At 45.1% G+C, this 20037-nt stretch overlaps 1 protein-coding gene across 4 annotated transcripts; it reads left to right on the top strand.

The window, feature by feature from the left end:
- The first annotated feature begins 1353 nt into the window (after positions 1–1353).
- SLC71A1 (solute carrier family 71 member 1) lies at positions 1354–19418 on the top strand. 4 transcript variants are annotated; one of them, XM_075098228.1, is made up of 13 exons: positions 1354–3180; positions 3267–3336; positions 10110–10205; positions 11339–11401; positions 11997–12124; positions 13234–13348; positions 14508–14726; positions 15001–15114; positions 15594–15665; positions 16262–16374; positions 16533–16630; positions 17221–17384; positions 18046–19418. In XM_075098228.1, exons 4-13 carry the CDS (start codon positions 11375–11377, stop codon positions 18250–18252), a joined length of 1257 nt encoding a protein of 418 aa, XP_074954329.1. In that variant the 5' UTR covers positions 1354–3180; positions 3267–3336; positions 10110–10205; positions 11339–11374; the 3' UTR covers positions 18253–19418. The 4 variants fall into 4 exon arrangements, with proteins under 4 accessions (XP_074954329.1, XP_074954330.1, XP_074954328.1 ...); XM_075098229.1 differs by having other exon boundaries at positions 1952–3336; XM_075098227.1 differs by lacking the exons at positions 1354–3180; positions 3267–3336 and adding an exon at positions 5405–5679.
- Positions 19419–20037: the final 619 nt, after the last annotated feature.

The raw sequence follows: 20037 nt of genomic DNA on the forward strand, positions 1-20037 counted from the left end.
AAAAAAAAGGAGGCAGTTTAAGTCTATAACTCATTAACTAACCAAAGAAGCATAGCTAGCACAGAGCACGGGGAAGTAGGGAGTAGTGTGCTTTGAGTTTGTCCTAAAACCAATCTAGGAGTCATAACTTTCCAAAAACAAGGCTGTCTTTCTGAAATATTTTTATGACTTTTAGACTATGGATTGGTTAGTTTAGTTGTGTATCGAATGAGGCTAACCCATAGTTAGCAGAATTTTATTTAAAAATTTATAAAGTTTTAGCTAGGTATTTATTTGCAATAACTTGAATTATGTGGGGTTTTTTTAAGATTTGCATAATGGGAGTATTTATTGAATACTTGGATATTTGGTAGTTTTATTTGAGTGTCTCTGGGATACGCGATAAATGGTCAAATAACAATGATCTTAGAACTATCTTCAGAGCACAATGAATCAGCCGTTCAGTGGCCCAAAATCTTGAGTCTAATAAAGTAAGGTAAACTTTTCTTTAAGGTTTGTATTTCTGTGCTATCCACAAGTGCCCAATAATCTTTTTCTCAAAGAATTCAGATAATTTTATAGTTCTCTTCAACTTCTTTGTTTTAGACAAACTGTAAGAAAACTTCCCTTTTTGTTTGCTTTAATAATAGGTAGATTAATGCTCTAGAACCGGCCTCTACAAGATCACACCTTGGGGTTTTTAATGTAACTTTTTAGAAACTATTGTTTTATTTTTCCTCCAAAAAAAAAAAAATCGTACTTTGGTAGCATATGCTTGAGTTTCAGTTACTCGTACAGTCCTCTCACAGCTTTCTAGAAGTACACAATTGTTTTGTGTTCCTAACTTATTTTTATGGCTGTAATTCAAAACACTGTAATGATTTTGTTAAACTGTTTTAACATTGATAAATGAAACGTTGCATTTCTTCTGTTTTTTGTTGTCAGTAACTTTCATATTTTAATATATTTCCTTACCGGCCATGCACATTCTGTTGTATTTAAGCAATCATCGCTTTCCAAATCTGAAGTTGTTAATTTTCCTCCTGTTGACAGTGTGTCTTGCTGGATATTGTGAATGAGGAAGATAATTCATTTTCACCTCTGAAATCCATGTTTTGTAAGAATGAGATATTAAAAAATATTAAGTGGGTTTTTGTGTACTAGAAAGGTAATGTTTATACATAACATGGCATTATACCATATACGTGGTAGTGTATCATTACCTACGGTGTTCAGCTATTGTAAGAAAGTCCAAGAAGTGTTTCCTTGCCTTTTTTTTTCATTGTTCTGTTCATTTTTAATGCTGATTATTTTCCGCAGGAGGTTTCTAAAGAGTTCTGCTCTTTCCAGGTAAGCTCGTTGTGTGCTTTTAGCTATCCAGAGTTAAGATATTTTTACTGGAAAAAAAAATGCAGGGGAAAATGCAGCAAAATGAGTGGAATTAATTAGATGCTACCTTCTGCTCTGATTACTATGAATTCAAATTCAGTTGAATTTGTAACTTTTCTAATTATTTCCCACTAGGTGAATTTATAACTCTTTCTAGAAGCAAAAAATCTGTCCTGAGGTGCCGTTCAGTGCTTATTCTTGAATATCTGCTGTACATTTGTATCCAGGAATAGACATGACATTTTTAAATCTTGCCTTCAACATTCCGCCATCGTTCTGACTATAATTAGCCATATTAATTTCATTAGCAAGTTATAGCTCAGTAAGAATTGCTTATATGCTAAGCATATGTTTATATTTGCTGCCATGAGTAACACTTTTTTTTAGATTTTTAGAAGTTTGTTATTATTGTCAATATCTTTTAAATTTAGTTTTAAGTACATGAGCCCAAATATAAATCATGTATTCAAACACTGTAGCAAAATTTTTAAGGTGGTCTTAGGTTTTTTTTTTTACATATGTTGATGTTGATATTTGTGTGTGATGTCGCTGAATACGATTCCAATATATGGCGTTTCCAGGCAGTTTTGAAACAGGTTATTTTTTTGGTGTAACACTGCTGAACCACAGAATGTGTCTTACATGACCTAATAGTCTTTTTTTAATCCATACTGAGGTAAAATACTGTAATTTTTTTCTCCTGTATGTGTAGATAATGCCTCTATAGTAATCAACTGGGTAAAATTAGGCATCGGCTTTATTAAGAATATGATATAAAACTGTTTGAGAGCTTTGTAAATGGAGAGGCTTGCCTTATGCATATTTTAGCAGAAATAAAACAATGTTTTAATTAACATTTATTATTTCAGAACATAATTTTGGGCGTAATTTTCTATAAAATCCAGAGATGTTTGTCAGTGGGGTCTTTTAACATAGAGCTTACTGAACTTTGCCAGAAATTTAATTTTGACTGAGAAGTGCTTGTTTTTGACCTCTGTATCATGACTTCTTGTAAATCACATTCCAGCAGCCACCTTCTGACTGCCTCTGCTCTCTTCTGGTTGGAAACCCCTCATCTCTGTATTCAGGACTGCGGTTCCTGAGCTGGAGGTGGTAGGGAGTGTCTGGGTATCAAGTACGGTGTGCAATTGTAAAACACTGTAATCCTTTGTAGAAGAGTTTTGCCACACGCTAGTGATTCAGTAGCTTTTTCCACCCATTTTAAATACTTAATTTTGATAGCGGTGGAAAGTACTGTACAATATACCCTCTAGAATACAACACAATCCGTTGATCCAGGCTACGATTTAGAAGCTGAGGTTTTGTATAGCTATAATTTATAACCTCTCAAAGACCCGAACAGAGTTCACAAACACATTGCTATAGATGGTGGATAACAAATTTCCCTGTCCTTTCCAGAGATATATATCTTAAAAACAGGTCATGTCACCAGCTGTGCAGCGATAATTTTCAGGACTCTTCATTTCTGTCAGTTGCTGTTGTCAATTCTGCTCTGGTCTTAGTGATCACATGCAGCCTGATTTAAACTGAAATTTTTTGGCCAGTAGGTGACAGAAGTGAATTATTCATCAGCTAACCAAAGGATCATAGCTGGTACGGAGTACTGGGATGCTAGGGACAGTGTTCTTTGAGTTCGGTCTAAAAGCAATCTGTAGGAGTCTTAGCTGAAACCATCGAATTCATCGTCTGTCTTTGCTTTAGAATCAAGGGTTTCCCCTGGGGAGATGATGAATACTCTGTCCGTTTCCATTCTGCTTCCAAAGAGATGGTAATGTCTTCTACAGCTAGCAGGTACTTTTTCTGCATTTACTTTGTATAGAAGGTTGAACACCACAGGTGTTTGGATATAACAGACAATTTTTGTTTCTCTTCTTCAGGACATTAAATATCAGGAGTTTGTCTCTCAGTTAAATAATGACAGAGCGGATTATGTCAGGACTTACGTAGGTAAGTGGGGTTTGATATCTGAAAAAGTGTAGCTGGCTGAGATTCCTGACAGCAAAAGCAAGTCATATTTATCTGGAGTTTATTCTAAATTTAGGAATTCTTTCTTGAATTGTCTGCTCAGCCTACATGAGCAAACTTGATATTTAAGACGCATTTATTTTGGGATACTGACATCAATAACAGGGGTTGGTCTAATATAAAGGTGTGGATGGAAAAACAGCTGTTTTATCAGTCTAGTTACAAAGCGTCTCTGTGAGGTGTATTGTGTTTTTTCGTGAGTTCCCCACGTCATGTACGTGTCTGTGCCTTTCCCACCAAAATGTAACAGCACTCTCTCCAAGGAGCAGACTTGACACCATGCCAAAATTTTAGGACCCCTCCCCTTTTCCAGTAGAAGGGGTGAGAAGCCCTGGAACAGAACTGTCACATACTTGCTGTAACTTATTAAGACTTGTAATGCGTGACTGATAATAGCAATCGCTGCAAACATCCTTTTTCCCTGTGTGTAGCCCTGTAGATCCACACTTTGTCATGTCGTGAGCCAGAGCCTCCTTGGCTTTGTCTCGCTGTGAGACCAGAGTAGATCCATTGGCCAGAGTAGGGTTATGCCTCAGGAAATTCTCAATTCCTTAAAAGCTGGATTATGATCAGATAAGCCTTGGGCCTTGGTCTCAAGGCTGACAGTTTAACTTAAGCCCACATGATCTCCAGCAGCGAGTGATTTACACCCCTTTGTTATGATGGGGGTACCTGCACTGTAGGGGAGCCAGTGCAGAGGTCGGTACGTTACGGCTGAGGTTCCGTGTAGCAGCTGCCGGGCCTGTAGGGACGGGGGAGATGTTAATGCGTGGCTGAGGTTTTGGGGGAAGCTGGGATGTTGCGGGAGCTGGGGAGACAGGGATGTGTAGTTAGAGGGCTGGAAGGTGGACTGAGTGAAGGAGAACTGGAAAAGACTGGTATGTGGCTATGGCTGTGGAGTTGTGACTGGGACCATGAGCGTAATAGGACAGGATGTGGACAGGTGTTGCTGCTTAGTGCTGCCAGACATCAGGGTGAGGGAAATTAAACTATAAGGTACAGAATAATTAACAATAATAGTACATGTTTCTAAAAGATTTTCCCTGCTAGTGGGTGCAATGCTTTGGGAAAGCTGATCCCTCTTATTACGTGCAGGCTGCGTGGTAAACGGGAACCTGAAATGGCCTGCCCCTTGAAAGCTGTCAAAGCTTTCATAAGCTAAGTTTTAAAACTTGAGAGTAAGAAAGCAGAATGTCTCCAAGCTGGATTTTTAAGATGGGTTAAATCTGTGCTTTTGTACTTTGGCTCTAGAAGTGTCTTCTGATGTCTTGCAGGTCTGTCTGGTAGGAACTGCTTTTTTTGGCCCCTTTTCCAGGCCCTGCAACCAGCGGAGGGTGGGAGGAAAGGGTTGGGAATCACCCGTCAGGCTCGGCTACAACCTTGGGGGGTCAATGCTGGCAGAGGTTTGTGACACACCGGGGCTCTTGAGGGGTGGGAATGGCCCAGAACATTTGATAATTCATGTCAATACTTGTCAATAACTGAAGGGCGGGTGTCAGGACAATGGGGCCGGGCTCTTTTCAGTGGTGCCCAACGCCAGGCCAAGGGGCCACGGGCACAAGCTGGAACACGGGAAGTTCCCCCTGAAGATGAGGCCAAACCCCTTCCCTGTGCGGGTGCCAGAGCAGGGGCACAGGCTGCCCAGAGAGGCTGTGGGGTCCCTTCCCTGGAGACATTCACCCCCCGCCTGGACGCGGCCCTGTGCCCCTGCTCTGGGGGTGCCTGCTCCAGCAGGGGGTGGGATGGGGTGAGCTCCAGAGGGCCCTGCCAACCCTCACCAGTCTGGGGTTCTGTGAAACCCCCCGTGTGTCAGGAGGGGGAGGGGCGGCGGGGCTCTGGGCAGCGCGAGCCGCCGGCCCCTGGCAGCGGCCTCTTCCCCTTATTTTTCACGGTGCTCGGTTCTGCCCAGCGGCGGCCGGGCCCGCCCGTGGCGCGGGAAGGAAGGAAGGGAGGCGGGAGGGCGGTGCTTCCCGCCCACGTGACCGGCGCCGGCCAATGGGGTGATCGCGTGATGCGCGGCGCCGGCTGCGCCCGTGGCCGGGGGTGGGCAGCCAAGATGGCGCCGGGTGCGTGAGGGGAGGCGGCGGCCGCGCGGGGAGGCGAGGCGAGGGGAAGGCCGGGCTGCCGGGAGGGTCCGCTGCTGCCCCCGCTCCCCCCCCGGGGCCGTACGATGGTAAAATGACCCAGGGGGGGAAGAAGAAGAAACGCGCCGTCAACCGCAGCATCATGTTGGCCAAGAAGATCATCATTAAGGACGGCGGGACGGTGAGGCCAGGCGGGGCCGGGCCGGGGGGCGGCGGCGGGGGGCCGGGCTGCGCGCGGCCGCGGGTCTCGGTCTGTTTTGTGGAGCCGCGGGGCCGGCCGGCAGCCCTGCGGACACCTGTAGGGGTGTCAGGCTGCTGCCCGTCCTCGCCGCGAACGCGCTTTGTCGGCGATTTCGGGGGGCTCGGGAGCAGGCGTGCACCGCCGTGCCGCCTCAGGAGTTGGACACAGGTCGCCGCGGCTCAGGCAGGCTCGGCCCAGACCGTGCCTCGCGGAGGGGGAGCGAGGAGGACCTAGCGGTGCGGGACGGACGGACAGACGGGCTGCGGGATCGCGGCGGCAGCAGCCGCGTCCCCTCGGCCCGGGACGGAACGGGACGAGCCCTTGCGTCAGAGGAGGGGTGCCTGGAAAAAGTGTCTTGCAGTGCCCTCCCACTGCATTGCTTCCTCTTAAATACCTAGATTTTGAAAAGAAAGGAAGCTGCCAAGTGTTTGGGCTGTTGCAGCTTGGTTTTTTTATTGATGAGGACCGTTACTTCCTATGTACCGCCGCCCCTAGATTTGTTTTCCACTGTGTAACTGTGTGGCTTTGATGTGCGCTCTTCAAATAAAGAGGCATCTTTGCCAGACCAAATTGCCGGTGTCCCTTCGGTCTGTATATAGTGGAAAGGAGGGAGGTGTCAGAGTCACCAGAGCTGGCCGTCGAGCTGGTGACCAACTGTCTGGATTGCTCTATGGTAAGAAGCAAAACCAATTCCAGTGGTGGACGCTGATGTTCTTCAGGACAGGTTTTCGTGCTCTTTGTAAAGCTAGAAACACACGAGATTGCTGTGTGCAAATGTTAAATGCAAATATTTTAGAATGAGTTAATAGAAGCAGATGAAATGCTGTTACCCATGGGACGTGGTGCTTCAGGATTTCTCTCTGGAGTAATCATTGATTAAAATACAACACATTTCCAAGTGTTCTTTCTCTCTCAACTTCAACTTTCTTTTGCCAAGAGAGGAGAAAGGATGTTATAATAACTGCACTTGGTGATGCTTTCGGTGCTGTGTTCAGTGTTTCTCACCACCAGTTTCAAAAGCAGAGTGCAGACTGGCATGAGCTCTGTACGATTTTCAGTTGTTTCTAAAACAGTGGAAAAGTGGGCTTTAAACATTAGTTGAAGGTACGTGGATTGGTGTTAGGTAACAAAAATGCCAGCTTGCGATATTTTCTGCCTTCAAATAAATGTTTTGGGAATTTATTTGTTTTAAATTAATTTTTAAAGTTATGAAGTCTGGTATAACAGTATTCTTTATAATGGCAGCAAAAACTTTATGCTTAGATTTATTTTTTTTTTAATGTTTGCTGAAACGTTTAATTAGTTGTCAGCGCTCAGTCTCCTTAGTTTCTTTGATTGCCCAACACACTATGTGACATTATGGGAAACAGGTAAATGAAGATGGCCCGTGTCTTGAACGTCTCCAGCTGGCAAACCAGTAATGTAAATCAAATTAATCAACCATGCAAGTGTAGAGTTTCCAGCCTGATTGGTTTATTTTGAAACTATTTGACATCAAAGAAAACTGTGTGACTCTCTTGCCAGAAAGAATATACAGCTGATCAATGAGGCAGAGTCACAGGCAGAAAGAGTTTACTGATGGGGAACTTCGGTCCATTTAATCTATTGGCGATAAGTGGTAAGAAGGTGTTCAAGGGGTTGCCTGGCACATACGCTCTCTGGCACTGGCATGACTGACGATAGTACAAAGTGTTCAGTTAGGGAAGCTTTCTCCCTAACGAGAGAAAGGGCCATTCTTGAGTGCTGTTTTGTGCCATAGATTTTCCCAAACACAGATACTCTGCTCTGGCTATGCGGTTGCAGAGGAGGGTTGCCATTACCATGACGGGACGTCTCAGTTGCAGGCTGTTCACACAAAGGCTCTGCGCCTTTTATCCCCAGGTGTAAGGCCTTCTGACTTGGTTGCACTTTGGTTATTCATCAGCCAGTTTGTAAAGCGCAGCGGGGCAGAGCTGAGTACCCCACACCTGCGCTCTACGTGCTGGGGTAGGATGGGCCATCACACTGGCACTTAAGTCTTGCAGACTGAGTGTGCATAACGTATCTTAATACACTCTGATGTAACCGCTTATTAATCTCCTTCTCCCTTCCACCTCAGGAGTATTTTTGCTACTTTATAGTAGCAGCCATCTTTAAAAACAGCTATAGAGGTGATGATCTAAATGTGACTAAATTACTTTTTTTTTTTTTTTTACATAAGAACAAGTAACAGTACCTGTGATAAGTGAGCATTAGCAACAAGAAAGCAAGGAAGTTTAACCCTAGTGATCTAAATGTCACTCCTGTTTGTCTCTGCCAGTGTAATGGAAACCCCTGATCGTGTTGCTTACAGCTGGATGGCATGGCAGAGGGTGGCAGTCGCCCGCTTGGGTGCCTCTAAAATCACCGATGGTTTGTGCAGGACAGCCACTGGCTTCATCCTGCTGCTCTGGTTTGTGCGTGTGATCTCTGAGTCGCTGCCCGGAGGGGATGCAGGTGGCGTAGGGGCAGCCGTAGGCTGGTGAGCCCGTGTTTGCTCCATGTGAACAGAACGGAGGTGCTTTTGACCCCTGGTGCTTGGAGGGACAGGGATGGCTCGTGACTCCCACCTCACCATCTGTAATACCTTGGGGGGTGACAATCCATTAGCTTGTCGGAATCTGGGGACTGTCAGAGTAAGCCTGATTTTCTGTATCAGACTGAGCCAAACAGCTAACATTGTTACTTATGGTTTGTGCAGAGCTGGATTTTTAACATGAAACTAAGTTAAGGGTCGTGGGTGGAAAGGGAAAGGAATTGTATATATAGCACAGTGCTGAGGTGCTTCTGTAGCTCACCTTTTATGTATTGATATGGTTACTTTTGAAAAGTATGATCTTTTCTAGCAATAGGGGTGAATGGCCAGTGTGGTTTTCTGTGTTTATTTCCTACAGCTGTTAAGAAGGCTCATTTTTGTTTCTGTCTTGGAAATATTGGAATATGGAAAGAAGAGCTGGGTATGGCTTGCATAAATCTTGTAATAAAAGAAAGGCTCTAGTATTACCAAACTGAAGCTTAAAACTGTGTTGTGTTTGAGGTTGGAGAGCACTTGTGAACACCTCTAACCCCACTACCCGCTCTCTTCCCCGGACAGGGTCAGCTGGAGCCGTTTGCTCAGGGATGTGTCGGTCAGAGTTTGGGGGGTGGAGATTCCACAGCCTCACTGGGTGCCCTGTTCCCAGGGGCTGGTTCTGCTCAAGGTTTAAGTAGAATTTCAGTGTGCGTCTCCAGTCCTGTCACTGTGGCCTCTGAGAAGAGTCTGGCTGTGTCGCCTGGACCCTCCTGTCAGATATTTACGCATGTTGGTAAGATCGCCCTGAGCCCTCCTGAAAAGCAGCTGAGGACCTTAGCCTGCGTGTGTTTGCTCAGTATGAGTCCTAGGTCCAATCGAATCGGTGCCGCTCTCCTACTAACTGACCCGTGCGCAAAGCCAGGGAAGTAGATGTTAAGGCAGTGCTTCAAAGCTTCAAGAATGCATATGAGATTTCTGATGAGTTATTCATCCTACCTTCCTATGAAAATAATTCATGCTCCGTTTCCTCAATTTGCAGCTGATGAGCTGTGGCATGTTGTTTGACAGGGTAGCATTGACAGACCGTGTGAGTGGAGCCGGTTGTCCCACCCTTGCTCTTTTTGTTCTCCTCAAAATCTACCTCTGATTATACTAAATCACCGAAGAACTGGAAGTTCCTTGTTTCACATCTTCTATCCAGATCTCTTCCTACAACTGAAGCACGTTGTAGCGAACAGGCCTGCGCTGAGTATTTGGGAAGCAGTCAGTGCTGTTCTTAAGATTCGCTTCTGGCGTTTGTTATTTCAGTTTCTCTTTCCTGGTTTAGAGCTCTCCAAGCTTTGTAGGTAGCCACAGTGCCTTTTAGTAACAGAAGGACTATAAAGATGTTTGATAGGCCAGGTAGTTAGACTTTGGGGAAGCCGAGTGTAAACGCTACCATGTTTTGAAATAATGAAAACTTGATTTCCATGCAGCATTGTGTGGGCTTAAGCATTTTTCTCAAGGAAAAGAAATTAATTATCCAAAGAAGAGTCTGTTTCCGCTTTCAGTAGCATCCTTGTTTTCCAGACTGGCACTATAAGTAGTTTATTTTTCCTTTCGAGATGGGAGCACACTTTGTACTCTGCGGAGGATTAAGACACTTCAGGACTTTAGGAGCAAAGGGTTAAAAAAGGAATTTCGCTCAGTACCAGTTAGCTCGAGTAACGAGTAACCCTACTCTGACGGTTTGAGTCCTGTTTCATTTCTTAATCCTTCTGCTTCTAGTGTTCAGGTGCATTTCTCAGGACTGTGATAGATTGCTCGATGTTTTAACCACCTGATTTTTCTCTTGTTTTAGCCTCAAGGGATAGGTTCACCCAGTGTCTACCATGCCGTTATAGTGATCTTCTTGGAGTTTTTTGCCTGGGGACTCTTGACGGCGCCCACGCTGGTGGTGAGTGACACGCTTGAGCTTTTCCTGGCAGTGTGGGAGTGGGGCAGTTACTGCAAAGGTACTGAAAATGAAAATCACGTATCATTGAGCTGCTCTGTTGTGCTGGTGAAAAGCTTTGTGTTTTTACATGGAATCGGGAATTTACCATTATTTCGTTAAAGCAGTGTAAGGATGCAGCACAGCTGTTTGTGTGCAAGTCTGCTAGCACTAAAGCTTACATGGAAGTATTTTCTGACTTGAAACCAGTATGACAGTAAGGAAATGATCTCTCCTTTCAAGATGCTATGAAAAGTTGGCACATTACAAATGTAAGGACGAAAATGCACTTGAAATTTGGTAAAATTACGCAAGCGGGTGTGTGTAGGTAGGGAGATGACCTGGCTTTGCTGACCCAGCTGTGCTTCGAACGCAAGCTTCAGAGCGCAGACCCTGTTACACCAGTTGGGGCTTCCCTGTGATTAGCGAGACAGTCACACCAGTGTGTTCGTACCAAATTATTTTCCAGTGTAGTTGGTTGCTTTCCATTTGGATTTAATCTTTGAGAGTGACACATGCTTAAAATTAAAAGGAGTGAAGGCTAAAAGATCTCCAAGACAACCCCACCTAAAAGGCAGCGCGGTGCGGCTCTGTAAGCTGCTGTTAACCACGACCAGTCTCTCTGACACAAACCGCACTTTGGTCAGCGTGTAGAATCCGTCTGGCGTAACGCAGGTCAGGCTGAGAGAGGTGCCTGCTTGACCTGTGTAGCTTGGCTCTTCGGAGTGGTGGTGGTGTCGCTCCTCTCTCTCCTCAGCCCCCGGCAGATGACACGTGGAGATCATGGGCTGAGGTCATTTTCTCGGTTCTCTGTGGTCTGTGTAGATTCAGACACTGAAGTTGGATGACATGAATCCTTCCCAGAGTGCTGAGAGAACTGAGGCCTCTGACAAGTAAAACTGAACTCTAAGTACCTCCCATGTGAATTAAAGATGAAATAGATTATTTATGGTGTGTCTTTTTTTCTTTCTCTACATTCTATGAAAATACAAAACTAGCGTGGGTGTGAGCGGCACAAGTGGTAGAAGTTGGGTGCATCATTAGCAATATTTATGGTTAATATTGTGTAAATGACAGCATTTGTATTTCTTCCCCAGGTTTTGCATGAAACCTTCCCAAAACATACATTTCTAATGAATGGTCTAATTCAAGGAGTAAAGGTAAGGTGGCAAAAGTTAATCACAAGTAGAATTTAAAGTGAATGGTGGGAGGAATATAGGGGTGACTGCCAGCTGAGAGAGGCGTTCAAGAGGTCTTTCAATATAGGTTTCACAGTATAAATAAAACGGGAATAAATTATTGCTAAAACGCCAAATATGTATAATTTTAATTCTAGTAAGAGATTGTTTGGTCTGTACCTGCTGTTTGGGTTCAGCAAATGAAAAGGTGGCTGATTAATCCCAAATGACAGGCACGGTGCTAAAATTTGAGAATTTTTCACATGGCGCTGGTTGCTGCAGTAGGGTATTTCCAATTACTTATGTTTCTGTGAATTCTAAAAACTACAAAACTGCTGGAATGACTGGATCATCTGCATTTGGGATTGTGTGGCTCTGAGGTAACAAATCTCAAATTTTATGTAACCAGGCACGGGACAGATGATCAGTGACGCTTGACCATAGTGCCTGTGATGTGTTGCACTGTAATTGTCAACTTAATTAAAAACAGAGCCCAGCCTGCTGTCATACTGCGACACGGTCGGCTATCACGACTCTAACTGCTTAGTACTAACTTAAAATGTTTTGTTTCATTTAGGGCTTATTATCGTTCCTCAGTGCCCCGCTCATAGGTGCCCTGTCCGACGTGTGGGGGCGAAAGTCCTTCTTGCTGCTAACAGTATTTTTCACCTGTGCACCGATACCACTAATGAAGATCAGCCCATGGTTAGTGAATCGTTTCACGCTGGATTTGCTGTTCCTTGTCAAGGTTGCTGTAAAATGCGTATTGTTTCTGGGTTTGTGGCTAAAATATTGTTTCTGGCTTCGTGGAAGGTTGAGGCTTTTGTATCACTTCGTTCAAAGCTGGGAGAACAGAGTCAAACTGAAGGAGCTGCCATGAGGCCAAACGCCTTGGTCAGGATTTTAAGAGCCACTGTTTTTGAGCTCTGCTCTAGGCCCCACTTCCTCCTTCAGCACATTTGCAAAAGATATTAGAATGCTGTCCAGTAAACTGTGCAGGTCTTTGTTGTGGCCGTATCACCCCAATACTAACCAGCTGTGCAGAAACAAAAAGTCTTCCTAGCACTGGCTGCTGCACAAGGCGACCACGTGTAACCTGAAGTGTTGCTGCAGTTCTAGGCTTCTGTTTCTCAGGCTTTAAGATCCAGCAGGTTTCACCCTGTGCGCAAGTCAGTAAGGTCCTAACTGGCATGTAGGTTCCCCATGTAGTGCGTGAGTCAGAACTCTGGGTGTTGCTGGCCCGCCCGCCCGCTGCCCCCGGGGGCGTAGCTGAAATAACGCAGGCTGCGCTGACGCGGGGCAGAGCCGGCTGGTCAGGCAGCTCCCCGAGCCTTTGCCGTACTCTCGCCGGTCACGCAGATCGTGCGTGGATTCTTCATCCCTTTTCTGGGAAGTAGCTCGTTTCTAAGGGTAGGCGAGTGTTTCACACGATGAGCGCTAGTGTTTATAGCGCAAAGGCGGGGCTCACGTTGACACCTCTCGGTGACCAGATTCCCAACGCACTGAGGTTCCTAATTTGCTCTGGGTGAGAGAGGTCCCATCAGTTAGTCTAACACCTCGATTCCTAGAAGGACTTAATCGCAGCAGCTTTTTGTAGATGTTACAGAATTCTGTTGTTTATCTCCGTGTGCGGTGCGCTAAGGGGGAATGGCACGCCGCTATCGAGACACATTCACATTGCCTTTGACCAAGTTTATATTAATATTTGTCACGAAAAACTGGACAGGGTGACTTACTGTTGAACTGTACTTGGATTGTAAATCACGACTTGTTGTTTCTGCATAGCTGTTCTGATTTTTCTGTGATGTTCTTAGGTGGTACTTCGCCGTTATCTCTGTCTCTGGAGTTTTTGCAGTGACGTTTTCTGTGGTTTTTGCGTATGTAGCAGACATAACCCAAGAACATGAAAGAAGCATGGCCTATGGTTTGGTAGGTATTTTTTTTGGCTCTGTTCCTATGCTATTCAGTACTAAACATTTCAGTAGGTGAATCTTTTCAAGACTGTATTTTTGTTTCTTCTCTGGCAGGTTGATTTTTAGTTTGGAGTCAGGGCTTTCTGTTTACTTGTCCTTGCCATCCAGTCCTGTATCTCTTGATTATTCTGCTCCCAACAAAATATGACCGTGCTAGAAGGTGTCTTTCAGGCTGTCTTAATAGTTGTCATCAGTGTTGCCGATGCAATTTGAGGGGCTCTGGTTATGCCTCCGTAGTTTCTCACACTAGCACCGCTCTGCCATCTTTTCAAAAATAAAACCTTTTGTTCCCGATCCTTTTGGAGCTGCCACTGTACGATACCTTGGCTGCTCCTGCCCGTGTCTCCAGTCACGCCGCTGCGCTTTGTTCAGAACAAACGTAGCTGAGTAACGCGCCTGCCTGAAGTTCTCACAGCTCGCCTCCGTTTCTCCGTTGCCTCCCAGGCACCTGCCAGATCTCGGGAGCCCTCGCAGCCCTGCGCGTTACGGATTAGCAGAACTATTTGTTGCATTCAGGATACAGAATCCACGATCATGTTCAGCAGGAAGAGCCGAAAGCAACGGGTGTAGAACTAAATAGTTTCCTTCTGCCTGCGCACATCAGCGATTGAGATTTGCTGAGAAAGTTCCTTTAGCTTTAAAGTTAACAGCTTCCACAGCGAGGCCAGCTGGTTAGGGGAAAACTGCTTTCTGCGGATCTGTTGTACTGCATCGGATTAACCAGCACATTAAATTTAATATGCCCTTGACACGTGTGATGGTTTTCTTAACAGCCATCGCATATTTCACTAATACAAAGATTGAATGTGGCTCATCGCTTCCCCGAGATACCAGCAGAGTGTAGTTAATTAACCCTAATTGTGTCAGTACATGCAGGAGTTCTATGGGCCTTGCACTGCTGTCCAGTTACCAAAAAAAAAAAAAAACCAACCCACAATTGTTTTTCTTGAAAGATGTCTCTGGAATACACAGCTGCTACCACACGGTCGCAGGGAAAAGGTTACTTTTAATCATTACCTGTTGAAAATGGTTGGGCTTCTGGAAATGAGGAGAAGTGGGCAATAATACCGTGGGCTTTTGTCACTGGAAATCTTACCAGCTGTTGTTTGTTCTAGGTTTCAGCAACTTTTGCGGCAAGTTTAGTTACCAGCCCCGCTATCGGTGCCTACCTCGGTCGTGTCTACGGAGACAGCCTGGTTGTGGTCCTGGCCACGGCAATAGCCTTGCTGGACATCTGTTTCATTCTTGTTGCTGTACCAGAATCACTGCCAGAGAAGATGAGGCCGGCGTCCTGGGGAGCACCCATTTCGTGGGAGCAGGCCGACCCTTTTGCAGTACGCTATTTAAATGTGGCATATTTTGTTACTTGGAAATGCTGAGGTTTCCAGTCAGGGAACAGACTGAATTTACTATGTTTTGAGCTTGAAAAACAAAGCCCATGTGTTTTTCAAGTTTAACCTCGCGTTGCTGCTAATACTTTTGCTAAGTATTGTTCTGGTGGTACCACATAAAAGCTTGGTTAATTTGGCATACTTTTCAGGTTCTTGCTAGGTATGCTTTTCTGAATACGAGGATTAAATGTTTTGTAATACTTTTTTCTTGCCGTAGTCACTGAAGAAGGTCGGCCAGGACTCAGTTGTGCTGCTCATCTGCATAACAGTCTTTCTTTCCTACCTCCCAGAGGCAGGTCAATATTCCAGCTTCTTCCTATACCTCAGACAGGTAACTTAACCTTTTCATACGCATGGGAACAAAATTTATAGAAGGTTCTCGGTACTGCTGAATTAGTACAGAAAGTAGAGATAAGTAGTGTAATTTAAAAGCTTCCAGTGGCTGATAAAAGTTCTCTTGCTGTTCTGCTTTTGTCTCTTTTTAGAGAAACAAGAAGAGAAGGGAGAGATGAATGAGTCGTAAAAATGAGTTTCTTGTATTTTTATCATTTGCAATATCCTTGGACTACGAGACTCACTATGTTAAATTTGTTTTTTATTTTTTGAGGGAACCATTTACTCGTTTTCTATTCGTGCCCCTTTAGTTTTGTATACTTGCTCGATTTAATGTAAAAAAAAAAAAACCACAACTTTTTTTTAAGTTAGGGAGGAGTTGAATAATCCTGGTCATTGTGTGTTCTCCCACTGATGTTTGCGACATCCCCAAACGCGGTTTACGGTTAATAATCAAAATGCCTTTTTTCCACACAGATAATGGGATTTTCATCGGAAAGTGTTGCAGCATTTATAGCAGTCCTGGGGATTCTCTCCATTATTGCACAGGTGAGGTACTGCTATGCCTGCCCTGGATCGGGTAACTTCGGAAGAGCCAAGCGCTGTGGGGAACTAACGCTGCGGCTCCAGGAATCCCAGAATCCCAGAGTGGCGGGGGTCGGATGGGCTCCGGGAGCTCATCTCGTGCAGGGCCCTCGCCTGAGCAGGGACACCCCGGGCAGGGGGCACCTCACACGGCACTCGCCTTTCCCCGGGCTGCTTTCCTAAGCCCCTAACAAGTGATGAACGCTCGCTCTTTCACTTGGGTGAAAAAGTCAGCTCGGCAGCCAGGGTTTGGTCCATTAATATCCAAAGCGGTTTGTGGCAGGAAAACGAAATCCTTTGGGGCGGCGGTTTGTTCATACGACTTGCTAAATGGTTGCTGCGCTGGTGTTTTGGTGGAGGCTCCTGAATACTTGGCAAATACTGCTTTTGGAGCATTTTACTTGGCTTTTTAAAATTGATTTGCATTTATTTAACATTTAGAATAAAATATTCTGAGGGTTTTTTGTTGCTTTTCAGATGTATTATCTGCATGTATTTAATGTTTCGAATAAAACGTTTTTCTCCTGATTTTTCTTTCTTTACTTCCCCGCCCCCATCAGACAATAGTTTTGAGTTTACTTATGCGGTCCATTGGAAATAAAAATACCATCCTACTGGGCCTGGGATTTCAAATACTACAGCTGGCGTGGTATGGCTTTGGATCAGAGCCGTGGTATGTACATTTCCTTTCCCTATTTGACCGACACGCTGTTTATCTACCTTGGATCCTTGATCCAGGGGAGACGCGGAAGCGCGGGCACGTGTCTGTTCCACAGGCGCTTCGTGCGTGGCAAGGGCAGAGCGGTTACTTTGGGTCTGTGTCTTTTGCAGGATGATGTGGGCAGCCGGAGCCGTTGCAGCCATGTCCAGTATTACTTTCCCAGCTGTCAGCGCGCTGGTTTCCCGAACGGCTGATGCTGACCAGCAGGGTGGGTTTTGTCCTAATACTATGAATTCTAGTCCGAGAATACTGTGCAGATGGACATGTCAGGGTGATGTAATAGCGCCAGGTGGTCGGGCTGAATCCTGGCACGGGGTCGCCCGCACACCTGAGCCCAGGCCCCAGAATGTTAAAATCCATGCGGATCACAGCCTTCTGGCACAGAGGGAGAACAGTCACCGGGGCCCAACAGTAGCAAAACATTTCGCAGACTTAATATGCTGTTTATTTTCCTCACTTTTGATGAATGTTGGCTTAGTTGCCCAGGTTGCAGCCAGGGCTTTCTCCCCTGTGTGAGACAGTGCCGGCAAGGGGATTGGGTCTGTATCTATATCTTTATATGCGTGCTACCCTGTGCCTGGAGGGAGACGGGAAACCGCCCGACTGTACTGGCATGGCCGTTATTTTCTGCACCCCTTGTTTACGGCTGCCCCTAGTGCACCGCTGCTTAGAGCAGCTTCCCTGCCTCCATTGGTTTGAAGACATGAATCAGGTGTTACTGAGCTGTTCATATCTAATTAAGTTTTTAATGGCTTATGGCTAAATACAGCTAGCAAACAGTGTATTTGCTCTTCCCAGGTGTTGTTCAAGGGATGATAACAGGGATTCGAGGACTCTGCAATGGTTTGGGCCCAGCACTTTATGGTTTTATATTCTACATATTTCATGTTGAACTGAACGAACTCCCCATGCCTGAATCCCCGGCAGGAGGTGGTGTGGTCGCACAATACCACTTACAACAGGTACGTGTCTTTTGCTAATGCCAGAAAAAAAAGAACGAACCCAGGCAGGGCTCGTGTGCCCACCAGTCCTTGCGTACGCTGCGGTAGTACATCCTGTTACGCTAGCTGCAAATGGAGTGTGTAAAAAGAGGTTCTGAACTCGCTCGTGGGGGGGCTGTTTGTTTTTAACTGGATGGTAAGGCTTAGTTTAACTTTCAAAGAGCTACAGCTGATTGTAATTAGACCAGTGATGACCCTTGTAAAGAGACTAGACTGAGGGAGGATGGCTGAGTAACTACAGCACCTGCCTTGTCTCCCTGACATGGTCTCTACCTTTCACAGGTTTTTGTTTTGTTGTGCTTTAGTCTCTTAACCAAGCGCTCTATATTTCTTTAGTTCCTAGTGGATACTGATTTGTTGAGGAACCTCAGCAGCAAGAACTTGCCCTATAACAGGAGGGTGGCCTGCGTTACTAAGAACCCTGTGCTCCCTCTCCCAAGGCTCGGGATGCCACGTCCTTGCCCTGTTTCCCCAAAAACACTCCGTATGGGGCCAGCTACTGTCTTGGCAAGGGGAGCAAAAGTTCTTCCCGCTTGAAACGTGTGCAGTGAGCAATTGCAGCCTGTTACCGCGTGTCTAAAGGTTTGTTAATACATTGTGGTGTTACTGTTGTTCTTTTCAGAACTCCATCATTCCCGGTCCCCCATTCCTGTTTGGAGCGTGCTCTGTGCTCTTGGCACTACTTGTTGCCTTGTTCATTCCCGAACATACAAACCTAAACGTACGATCCAGCAACTGGAAGAAACACTGTGGCAGCCACGGCCACCCCCACAGCCCACAGGCTCCTGGCGAAGCTAAAGAACCATTATTGCAAGATACAAACGTATGACAAAAATCCAGCAAGAGCTTTTAGACTTTTTTTTGTTTTTTTAAGCAGCAGTTTGGGATACACATTCCAGTTCCGTCAGAAAATTTCATTTCTTAAGGTATTCTTAAGAAGTATCTTTCTGCATGAAACTTGTAAGAATTAAAAAGGAAAAAAAAAAAAAGGAGTTTCTCCAAAGATGTTGCCATCGAATTAATAATTGGTTTTAAAACCAAACTGTTACATACGTGTCTCTTGCCATGAAATACTGTTACTACACTTTACAGCCTAGTTCAGCGACAACAAGGAATAGCATCAAGGCATGAGCATGTGTCCTTCTGTTTCCTTAAGGTGGCGAGCTTTAACTTAGCCATGCTACGAAGTCTCAGTGAGACATTCTGGCATCCCTGTCGACCTGTTCCTCTTAACATCGCAAACTCTTGGGTCGGATGATTCAAAGCCTTAATGTAAATGTACTCAAGTAGGGAGAAGGTGAGTTGGTATTGTTTATTTTGTCATATGGCAGGTTTTGTTGTTTAAGTTTGTACTAATATAAAAATCACATGAGCACGCTTGCTGAACAGTAAAAGTTATTTTTATGTAAGTGCATTTACTCTTTCTATTTTTGAATAAACGGTAGTATCAAACACTTGTTTAAGTATTAAGAAAGTGGGAGTTTTGAGCCTACAGATTTTAATATTGGCTCTAAAACGCTGCTTTCCTATGTACCGTTTATTATACCACTATATTTCTGATGTTTGCGTAATCATAAAGGACCTCAAAACTTGAATACACAGACTGAACTATAAGCTGATAGCCTTGAATATGCCCGTGTGCGATATAGTGGCCTTTGAGGACTGTCACAGTAACCCTTTTGCATTACAGAGCTAATGTTTTAGTCCGAGATTTTCAGGACCCTTAGTACAGAAGAGAGCTTTATACAATTACTGATGTGAATTTCTCTAAAAGTGTATATTTTTGTGTCCAGTTGTATTATTTAAGTGTTCCTTTGTATAAATTTGTGTATAAAAGGTATTGTATAGGTTTAAAATGTTTTCATCTTGTGGTTATTGCTTAATGCTTTTTTTTAACCTTTCAACATGCACCATGGTTGACCAAGAGCAGGAAAAAAAAATTATGTAAATATATACTGTTAATAAAGTGGAATATTTTAATGAATTTTTAAATAATTGTAGGTGAAGTTCTGTAGTGTCTGTGTGTTACACTTCAGCAGGTATGGGGAAAGCACCTGGCGCACAGCCCCAGCCCCCTGAGCGACAGGGCTGCCTCGAGCACGTTGCTCTTCTCCCTTTGCATAGCAGCACAGGCAGCTGCAGCCTGTTGCACCACGGACCTGACGGATCAGGACCGCAACAGCTACAGGCTACAAGAAACAGGCTGGCAGCAGGCAGTTTCTGCCTCCTGCTGCTGTTAGTCATCCCAGGCCCAGCCAGCTTGGTTTCATTTTGGAGTTGAAGAGGACTGGGAGCACATTTTAACGACCTGCTTCCTGTCTGAGAGCAGCTTGCCTCTGCTTCAAGAGACCAGACCAACTTCACCGTCTTCACACCTACTACAACTTAACTAGAACCAGTAGCATAAGCGCAGACCTTAGAAGGGGCGGCTGCCCGCTGGGGCTTGTGTGTGCATCGTAGCGCTGGTCCAGGGCCCTGCCTGGCCTGGGGAATGGCGTGAGCTGAGAAGAAAGCTCTAGGAAAAGGTAAGGTGACTACAACAGTACCCTCTGGCACTTACCTCGTCCTGGCATGGCGGTACAGTGGAGACCTCGTACAACATCCCTGAGCAGCG

This window comes from Phalacrocorax aristotelis, chromosome 6 (assembly GCF_949628215.1).
Source record: "Phalacrocorax aristotelis chromosome 6, bGulAri2.1, whole genome shotgun sequence".
Lineage (NCBI taxonomy): Eukaryota > Metazoa > Chordata > Aves > Suliformes > Phalacrocoracidae > Phalacrocorax > Phalacrocorax aristotelis.